The sequence below is a fragment of the Hippocampus bargibanti genome, linkage group LG17 (genome assembly GCF_051943395.1).
Source record: "Hippocampus bargibanti isolate YZ-2025 linkage group LG17, ASM5194339v1, whole genome shotgun sequence".
Lineage (NCBI taxonomy): Eukaryota > Metazoa > Chordata > Actinopteri > Syngnathiformes > Syngnathidae > Hippocampus > Hippocampus bargibanti.
The window spans coordinates 1,156,752-1,167,659 of NC_142750.1; the positions used below are offsets into that span (position 1 = coordinate 1,156,752).

The window sequence follows — 10,908 nt, forward strand, 5'->3', positions numbered from 1 at the left end:
AACTCTCAAGGACACTTTACAGTCACGGGATATATATATACATATATTTTTGTGAAGCCATTCGCGCCAGCGTTCACTCTACCTGGATAAATAACACATAAATACACAAATAAACGAATAAGTAAATAAATAAATAACCCGATTAATTACCAAATAAATAAATAAATAAACAGTAAAGCAGATTTAAGAGAATTTACTACTTTCAGAGTTATCGTTTACGCCGAGCGTGTTCATGAGAACACAGATTAAATTCATTTTTAATTCCTCGCCAGGTCAAAGACAATCTTGGTTGGTTGTTGGCTCATTTGTGACACTTATCAGATCTTTACAGAAACATCTGACAGAATATCACTTCCATAAATCAAGAAAACATTGATTTGAGTCCAATGAATGCTCATTTTATTTCATCCTGTCAATTTTAAGGTTTTTACAAGACGCATTCATGCCACCAAACAAAGCATTTCGTTAAACATGTTTACAATTCACATTCAGTCAATAATTGTCATTCAACTTTGTGGAGTTGTCTTCATTTGTGATAAAACTTGACGCATTGCCTACTTCAACAAATAATCTTGATTTACATTTTGTACTCATAGAGGACAAGAATGCAATGCATGTCGATTTTGCACCCCCCCCCCCAAAAAAAAAAAAAACACATAAAAAAACAAAACTGGCCAATTTGTAACAGATTTCAATATTGTTCCCCCTTTTAAAGTCATTTGGAGTCTCAAGGCCTGACCAAGCTGAAAAGTCCATGGGTTAATAATAAATAGCAGCTGGCCCGATGTCACTGTCTTAAACCTTCACATTGTTTTTTTTCCGAGTTCTGAAAGGAGCTGACATCCCAGCGGAAAGAGCGAAGCATGCTTCCCTTCAAACTGGCTTGCCTTTTAGTCATCTTGTAGATCTTCTTGAGGATGGCACGCCGCAACAAAATGTAGACCCACGGGTCCAGGATTTGGTTACACGTAGCCATCCTAACACCCGTGACCATTAAGGACCTGTAAGTGTCCCTGTCCGGGCCGAGGGAACCTCTGTAGGACCGGGTGGCTGACATCAGTCCGAAGACCTACAGACAATAGGTGACACAAATTCAGGCTTATCTCATACGGATGTGACTCATAGTGTATTGCATGTCACTCCTTTATCATTGTATTTGATTTATTGTATTCTATTTATAATTGTATTTTATTTATTATTGTATCTATGCATGTCTGTGACTGTAAAGTGTCCGTGAGAGCTTTGAAAGGCGCTTGAAATTAAATGTATTATTATTATTATTATTATAATTATTATTATTACAGGAAACATCTGACTTACGACCGAGTTCCGTCCCGACCAAACGGTCGTAAGTCACAATGGTCGTAAGTCGAAATCCATTCAAAATGTTGAATAGAGACTCGGAGGCTAACTGACTTGCAAAGTCCCTCTCTTGAAATGTTAAAAATAGGGTCTCGAAGTCGTGGTCGTAAGTACGGGTGGTCGTAAATCGGATGTTACCTGTATTAGCAATGTGAGTACATTGAGACAATATCATAGAGACATTTTGATGCATTTTCAAATAATAATCAGCATTATTTTTGACAGTGTAAAAAATAAATACGGATGGATGGACTCCAGGTCGCGAGTGACGGAATTTTCCACTCTCCGAACAAGTCTGCAACTCACCAGCAGAGGGCTCCAGCAGATGCACGAAGCCACCATGATGCCCACCAGCTGGACGACCATCTCAGTATCGTGGCACCCGGCGGCTGAAGTACGCTGGGAGCTGGACTTCTTCTTCAGCCTCGCTCTGACCAGGGTGATCCCGCTAACGGTGTTACACAAGAAGGCCACGCCCAGCGAGCTGAACGCCAGTCCGGAGAACAGCGCGACAAAGGCTAGGTCGCTAGCTCCCGTGCCCTCCATCACCCTGATGAAGCACCAGGTGCCCGGGTACTGACAAGCGTAAGCTCCCAAGTTGAAAAAGGGCAGCAGTGCCACACATAACGCTAACAACCAGATGAGAGCCAGGGCCATCTTGGTCCGTGCGTTGGTCACCAAATGAGCGTGAAGCAACGGCCTGGAGACACCCAAACATCGCTCGGCGGCCATGGCGCAGCCTAGGAAAAGCGGGCACAGGCCGAAGAACACCATGCAGCCCCCCAAAAACAGACACGGGACATCCGGATCTGTTAGGGGTTCGCTTCCGAAGGCTTCGGGAGGGTCCGCCGAGTATCTTCTTAGCACCAAAGCTCCGTTGATGACATGACCGGCCAGATCGGTCGCTACCAAAGAACTGGCAAAGAGAAGAAAGGTAGCCTTTGACCTCCGCCGAAAGCGGTTGTAGGCTTTGGCCAGAATAATCAGCGCCACGATGTTGAACACGATGCCGAGCGTCATGGTGATGCCGGCAGCTGTGGGATTAATTTGTGGACGGGTGGAATTACGGAACGCCGGTCCCGATTCTTGTTGATGCGCCGTGGCGCTGTCGTTAGAAGGGGGCGGAGTGGCGAAAATGCCCGTGGCGTTGCGGCGAGGCATTGCCAACATTGCTGCTGATCCTCAGGTCTGATGTCGTTCTTGATAGCTGAGAGCGTCCTGGGGGGACGGGAAGAGGGCGGGTGGGGGGATAGCATTAGCACGCTGAAAGGATTCATAGAGGCGCACTCGGCAGAGCGGAGCCCTTTGCCAAGGTTAAACTATTCGCTTGGCAGCTTGCTGTGTCGTTACGACAGAAGTAAAGATTCGACTGTTTTGATCGTGGAAGCGTGTGGTTGGTTACTTGATAAAAATGACATTTCAAGGACAACAGACACCATTTTTTTTGTTTCCTAACTGACATCAGAAAAACGTTTGATAGCATCTAAATTACCCAAAACGCGCAGGCTGATATTTTTAGTCAAATGCAAAACACCAATAAAAATGACTGTTCCAAAACTGCCACAAATGAGCTCGAAAATGGGAATTCAGAAAGTCCCGCCCCCTTGTCCGTGACGTCACGCCAGGATACTCTTTCACAAACTGCCTTGCTCCAGAATCAAAAAATGGCTTCAGAGAGTTCAGATTGGGAGAAGATGCTTTCTTGTTACTCATCCAGTTATGAATAGGATTCAAATAGTTCTGAAGAGGAAAGCATGAATGTTTGCAATCGATTGAAGAAGTCCTTCCGTATCAATTCAAGCTGTGTGGACTCCAATGTAGCGCCCACAAGATGGCGCCCAAGCTCCTTTCGAAATGGGTTGATTTGTCTGCTGGGAATTTGTGTCAACTAGTATCAAATAGTAGTCTTGGTGCAACACACAACGATTCACCATCACGTTATTTATGTGTTTTCCTTCTAATTTCGCCATTAACACGGATCAACACGGTGTTTTCAGACCAAACAAAGTACTCAAAATGCATTGTGTGTCGCTTTCACGGTCAGGGGCGTTCCCTCCGTGACGTCACTTAGGGCATCGTCATCAACTCGAAAACAAGACTTCCTGAATATTCAGCAGGAGTCTTAAAACGTAAAATCTAGCTGTATGTGGTGGAATCTTTGTAAAATACGCTCAGTAGAAGTCATTTGAAGTCATTTTACAAATTATGGACGCAACTTGTCTGATGGTGTCGGTTGTCCTTTAATGTCCACTTCTAAATATTTTTTTTTAGTATCCTGGTGACTAAATAGCTCACATTCTTCGTACAAAACCTAGAATGCCAATCAATGGAGTACCTGTTGCCTCAACAAAGTATATAAAATAACACAATTGTCTTTTTTCATGATGTCATTGATCATCTGACAATAAATGTGCCACCCTTGACGGATAATCTTGGAAAAAAACAGAAAGTGATCCTACCTTCAGTACGTTGAAAAATCCATAAAATCCCAGATTGGATTCGTTTAGACAGGAATTCATTCTCGTTATCCCAAATGAAACATCTGTATCCACGTTTCAGACGTTTTCAAAGATCCTCTTTGGTAAATTCCTCACATTGTGGCCCCCTTGAAGATTCTTGTTGGAGCAAGTAGGCTCCTCGCCACGTTGCGCAAGCACGACCGGCGCTGTATTTGTTGGACTGGGAGCTTGGCGGCTTTTTTATATGCGAGAGCTGCAGAAAGCCAATATCACCTCTGGGTGTCTCACTCCAAGAAGGGGAAAAAAAACAAATGACGTCCTTGCTGGAGAAACAAGACTTAAGTAGCTGTAATTGGCATAACATTGGCACAGAAACGGCCAATTTTACTCTTAAGTTTTCAAGCGAAAACATATCAAAACAGGCCGGAGTCTCTTTCGTTGAATCCGGATCAAATACTCGATTTTTACGATGGTGATCTTTGCCAAAAATAACTCTTGATAATTCTGAGAAAGAAAAGCACCCGATTTTGTTTTCTGTTCTAGCTGAACAACCGCAAGAGTTTGGTGAACAAATTCTTATCCACACGACAGATAGACAAATAGATAGACAGACCGACATTTGACAGCCAGCTAGCTAGCTGATAGCTAGCTGGATGGATAGATACAGTAGATAAAGAGATAGAAATAGTTTTGACAGTAAGCAAGCTAGCTAATATAGACAGCTATCGAGCTATCTAGTTATCTATCTAGCTATCTAGAATATCTACTCGACCTGGTACATTTTCCAAAAAGATAGACAGACCGACATTTGACAGCTAGCTAGCTAGCTGATAGCTAGCTGGATAGATACAGTAGACAAATAAATAGATAGTTATAGATTTGACAGTAAGCTAGCTAGCTGATATAGAGAGCTATCGAGCTAACTAGCTATCTAGCTAGCTAAATATCCACTCGACGTGGTACATTTTCCAAGACAGATAGATACATAGACAGACATTTGACAACTAACTAGCTAGCTGATAGCTGGATAGATACAGTAGACAGATCAGAATCAGATTTGACAGTAAGCTAGCTATCTAGATATCCACTCGACCTGGTACATTTTCCAAGACAGATAGACATACATTTGACAGCTAGGTAGCCAGCTGATAGCTAGCTGGATAGATACAGTAGATAGATAAATATAGATTTGACAGTTAGCTAGCTGATATAGACAGCTATCGAGCTGTCTAGCTAGCTAGATATCCACTCGACCTGGTACATTTTCCAAGAGAGATAGACAGACATTTGACAGCTAGCTAGCTGATAGCTAGCTGGATAGATACAGTAGATATTGATTTGACAGTAAGCTAGCTAGCTGATATAGACAGCTATCGAGCTATCTATCTAGCTGGATAGATACCCAGTCGACCTGGTACATTTTCCAAGACAGATAGATAAATAGACAGGCATTTGACAACTAGCTAGCTAGCTAATAGCTAGCTGGATGGATAAATGGATGGATGGACAGATGAATAGATGGATACAGTAGATAAATAAATAGAGATAGATGAGCTAGCTAGCTGATATATACATCCATCCATCTCCAGCTATTTTATCTTCACATGGACCTTAAAAGGACAAGTTGACCGCAGCTTCCTCCCATGCGCACTTGTTGCTCCAGCTGGAGGATGTTTCTGTTCTTGCTCTGCGGGACGTGTGTCGGTGGTGGTGGTGACCTGTTTTCATTGAATCCTTTGAAAAATGAATTTCCGGCAATGGACTTTAAAGGAGTAGCTGCGCAAGTGGTCATTTGGAATCATCACTCTATTCTTCCGAGATATGATCTCAAGGGATTTTTTTTAAACAGGAAGAAGCTCCAAAATAGTTTAGCAGGAATTGCTCATACACCTTCACGAAAACGACATGTTTTGGTGTTATCATGGCTGATGGGAAAAACAACTCGTGGCCTTATTGTGAGAGCGGCGAGGCTGGAGGAGAGGCTGTCGTGAACTTATGAAATCATTGGAGAGAAAGAAAAGGTGTCCTGTGCAATTTATGTTAAGTTCGAGACGCTGGCTATTGCCAAATGGCCTGTCGTCACTTGCTAGAACTGAGCGCTATTCCGAAGCCGAGAAGCAAGTAAAATGGCACGGCGCGCCGGACAAGTCAAGCAAAGCAAAAGGCTTTTCCAAATCCTCGCTCGAAAAACAAATAAAGAAATACAAGACAAGAAGGCAGACAAACAAAGATGAAGCCATTTGGATCAGAACAAGTTTCTACGCGAGTAACATGGCCGGCCCATTTTGAGGCCAGACCTTCACTTGAAATAAATACACAAACAAACAAATACAGAAAACAAAAAAATCCAATAAATAAACACAAACTAATAATTATACAAACAAATGAACAAACAGAGTAAAAAACAACTCAATAAATAAACAAGCAAGAAAGTAAATAAATAAATGAAGACATGAATAAATAAATAAACAGATAAAACAAATACATACACAAAGTAAACAAACAAATAAATAAATACATATATAAACAAATAAATACATGAATACATAAATATAAATAAATTAATTAATTAACAAACAAACGAATGAATACAAATAAATTAATAAATAAATGAATAAAAAAACAAATAAACAGACAAATAAATACATGAATAAACAAATAAATACACGAATAAACAAATGAATAAATACAAATAAATAAATAAAAATGAATAGAAGAAAAAAAAAAACCAAATGAATACAAACAAAAAAATAAATAAATATGAATTAATGAATACAAATACATAAAAATAAACAAACGAATGAATACCCAAAAAAATTAATAAATAAATGAATTAAAAAATAAACAAATAAAGAAATCCAACAAATAAATAAAAACAAACAAATGAATTCAAATGAATACATTAAAATAAACATAAATAAAAATAAACAAACAAACAATCAAACGAATACAAATAAATACATTTAAATAAATAGATAAATAAATGCTAAGCGCGCACCTTGCAGGGAAACCTTAACCAATATTTATCCAGCACTTCACCACGTCGAACGGGAAAAGGCTTTTGCACGGAAACGCACATACAGAAGGTCCAGGGCTCCAGTATCTCCCCACCATCAGCAGCCCGTATCTTGTTTTGTTTACAAAGGGCGTAATCATCAGATTTAGTGCAGAGTCGGAATAGAGAAGTGCTTGTTTTTTTTTGCATACTTGTAAATGTTTTTTAGGACCTCTCTCTGAGGCCACGACAACATTCACCACGTTTTTTTCCTCCCTTTTATGGCACCTCTGGGGACACTCACAACACTCACATTTGTTTCACCCTTCCCTTATGGCTTAATGGGCTCATCAATACGAAAAAGGCCTCTCAGCCCCACATCAATTGAAAAATGAACTCCATCCACAATGCGAAATTAATACCCAGAAGAGGGTAAAAGCGTTCATTTTTCACATTTTTGACTCCAGGCCCCATTTTCAGTCTGTCTTTGCATTTTGAGTGTGTGAAAATGTCAAGATTATTTTTTTTTTTTTTTTTGCTCGAAAATTACTTGATTTTTTTTTTTTTACTCCAAACACACTATGAGTAAGTAACTCTTAAAGGACAAGCGACACCTCCGGATAAGTTGCGTCCATAATTTGTAAAATCACTTCAAATGACTTTGACTGAGCGCGTTTTACAAAGATTCCAGCGCATATAGCTATCTATATTTTACGTTTTAAGACTCGCGCTCAATATTCAGGAAGTCTTGTTTTCCAGTTGATGACGATTCCTGACGTGACGTCGCACCAGGAACGCCCCTGAGCGAGAAAGCCACACACAATGCATTTTGGGTATTTTGTTTAGTCTGAAAACTTTGTGTTGATGGCGAAATTTGAAGGAAAAAACATAAATAACGCGACGGTGAATCGTGTGTGTCAACTAGTATTTAATAGTAGTTGACACAAATTCCCAGCAGACAAATCAGCCCATTTCCAACGGAGCTTGGGCGCCATCTTGTGCATTTTCTGGTACGCTACATTGGAGTCCTGACGGCTCGAATTGATACGGAAGGACTTCTTTAATCGATTCCAAACATGTATGCTTTCCTCTTCAGAACTATTTGAATCATATTCAGAACTGGATGAGCAACAAGAAAGCATCTTCTCCCAATCTGAAGCCGTTGTTTTGATTCTCGAGCAAGGCAAAAGACATCGTGGCGTGATGTCACGAACAAGGGGGCGGGACCTTCTGAAACTCTGCATCTCCGAGGTCATTTCGAAGTAGTTTTGGGACACTTTAACTCATTTTTATTGGTGTTTTGCATTTGACTAAAAATATCATCCTGCGTGTTTTGGGTATTTTAGGTGCTCTAAAATGTTTTTCTGATGTCAGTTAGGAAACAGAAAAATTGGTTGTCCTTTAAATTTATCTGGTGGCTGACGGCGTTGGATGTCATGTCGCATACGTCACGACACAACAAACGTTTTGCAGTGACTCAGCGTTACAAGAAGAAGAAGTCATTGAAATTATGCACGGCGTCGTGGGGAATGAGTGACATTTACCGTCATTAGAGCCATTAAAAAGTTGGCAAGCAGGCGCTAATGCGTTTCCGCCGACAGGAATCGAGATCTTCGGGATCGTTACGGTGGTCAATCGGGAACTCGGCCAAATGCTCAACACACTGACAACCTTTTGATTCATGTTCCACCTGAAATCAATGCCGGGAAGCAACAAAGCACAAATACTTCATGATCGTATTCAAGTATAAACAGTGGTACCTTGGCTTACAAACTTAATTGGTTCCCAGAAAGTGCGTGTAAGGTGAAAAGTTAGTCTGCCAAACATTTATTTCCCATAAGAAACCATTAAAATGAGAATAATCCGTTCCCAGGTCCCCATAAAACATAATTTTCAACTAAATAAGCCTTAAAACTACACACAATATACCTTATTTTATGTCAAATGTTAGCTGGCCACAAACGTTAGTTAGCCGCAAATGCTAGTTATTTGCTATCTATCTAGCTTTCTATCTATTTGAGCTATTCCGGGTTGAGTGAACGCCGGCGCATGTGACTGCCGCTGCTCACCCACAGAAAAAGTTATCCTGTGATTGTAAAGTGACCTTGAGAGTTTTGAAAGGCGCTTGTAAATGAAATGTATTGTTATTATTATTTTAATGATAGCTAGCCGCAAACGTCAGCTAGGCGCAAATGCTAGCTATTCGCTAGTTAGCTAGCTTTCTATCTATTTGAGTTATTCCGGGTTGAGTGAACGCTGGCGCATGTGACTGCCGCTGCTCACCCACAGAAAAAAAACTCATCCTGTGACTGTAAAGTGACCTTGAGAGTTTTGAATCTAATCTTTATCGCTGCTGAGTAGGAGGCTTTTTACGCTGAGATTGTTTATCCATTTAATTTTATGACTGTTTCGTCCCGTTCGGCCATTGCCAGCAGACTTAAACGAGTCTCCATCTTCCCTTCTGTCGGCTTTGACATTTAGTGCGTTCACGGATATTTACTTAAGAGTTTCTTCGGCGTTCCTTGATGATTGCACTCTCCACGCTTTGCTATTTATACCCTGGAAGATATTTCCTTTACAACGGAACTCCATCATGCATGTGGCATTTAAAACAAGAAATGTCGTCGCAGAAAAAAGACCAATAAAGATTTTTTTGAAATGCAATCCGTCGCCTGTAGTGCAGCTTCTCTCACAGAGACTTTCAATCATCGACGGCCACCAAATTGCTTTTCTGAAGGCCAATGTCATAAGAATTGATCTGCGAAGGCCAACGCGAGCCTTTCGATAAAAGATGTCATTGAGTCACCAAGACGGACGGTTCCGTTATGTCCGCTCGGCCAATGAGTAAAAGGCTTTAAAGGACAACCGACACCTCCGGACAAGTAGCGTCCATAATTTATAAAAAAAAAATGACTTCTACTGAGCGCATTTTATAAAGATTCCAGCGCATATTTTACCTTTTAAGACTCACGCTGAATATTCAGGTCTTGTTTTTAAATATACCCTAAGTGACGTCACGGTAGGTATCGTCACTGACCGAGAAAGCGACACACAATGCATTTTGGGTACTTTTTTCATCTGAAAACAATGTGTTGATGGCAAAAGTAGAAGGAAAACTACATAAATAACGCAATGGTGAATCGTTGTGTGTTGCACCAACACTACTATTTGATACTAGTTGACACAAATTCCCAGCGGACAAATCAGACCATTTCCAACGGAGCTTGGGCGCCATCTTTTTGGGCGCTACATTGGAGTCCAGACGGCTCGAATTGACACGGAAGGACTTCTTTAATCGATGGCAAACATGTATGCTTTCCTCTTCAGAACTATTTGAATCATATTCATAACTGGATGAGTAACAAGAAAGCATCTTTTTCCGAATCTGAACTCTCTGAAACCATTGTTTTGATTCTGGAGCAAGGCAGTGTGTGACCAATAGTGACGTCACGAACAAGGGGGCGGGACTTTCTGAATCTGCCCAGTTCCATGCTCATTTTGTGGCAGTTTTGCGACACTTTAAGTCATTTTTATGGATGATTTTAGATGCTATACAACGTTTTTCTGATGTCAGTTAGGAAACAAAAAAATGGTGTCGGTTGTCCTTTAAATGATGCGGGCCCTAAAGTGCAGCAAGACGGTCGATATTCCGAGTAATAACGCCGCATCACATGACATTGCACGTTCCTTCCCCTCTTCCGGATGACCCCGTTGCGTTCCCTCAATTCTCGTGAGCTTTTGAGGGTCTTTCAGCTAAGAGGTTTGGTTTACGATCGAGTTTTCCAGCCCGGAAGCAAACAACACACGCGTATCAATTGTGGAAAAATAAAATGAAAATTAAATAAAGAAATATTGTATGTTGAGTGATCCAATCCAATCCAAACCTCTCAAGATGGAGGACACTGATTTGCAGTGGCGCCCCCTTGAAGGGAAAAGCCCAAAGGAAAAGATTATTAAATATTATTATTACATATTATTAGGCCTCTGATGTTGCGGTTGGCCTTTTGTGACATGGCTTCAAAGCTAAGTCAAGTTGGGCTGAAAAATATTTCTGAACTTGCAATAGAACACAGATAATATTCTGGCGCCCCC

At 40.8% G+C, this 10,908-nt stretch overlaps 1 protein-coding gene across 1 annotated transcript; it reads right to left on the reverse strand.

Annotated features, from left to right (window-relative positions):
• Positions 1-269: 269 nt before the first annotated feature.
• Positions 270-4,040, reverse strand: LOC148885109 (prostaglandin E2 receptor EP1 subtype-like). Its single transcript, XM_089018684.1, has 3 exons — positions 3,822-4,040; positions 1,669-2,580; positions 270-1,069 (listed from the first exon to the last, which is right to left on the reverse strand). Exons 2-3 carry the CDS (start codon positions 2,530-2,532, stop codon positions 788-790), a joined length of 1,146 nt encoding a protein of 381 aa, XP_088874810.1. The 5' UTR covers positions 2,533-2,580; positions 3,822-4,040; the 3' UTR covers positions 270-787.
• Positions 4,041-10,908: the final 6,868 nt, after the last annotated feature.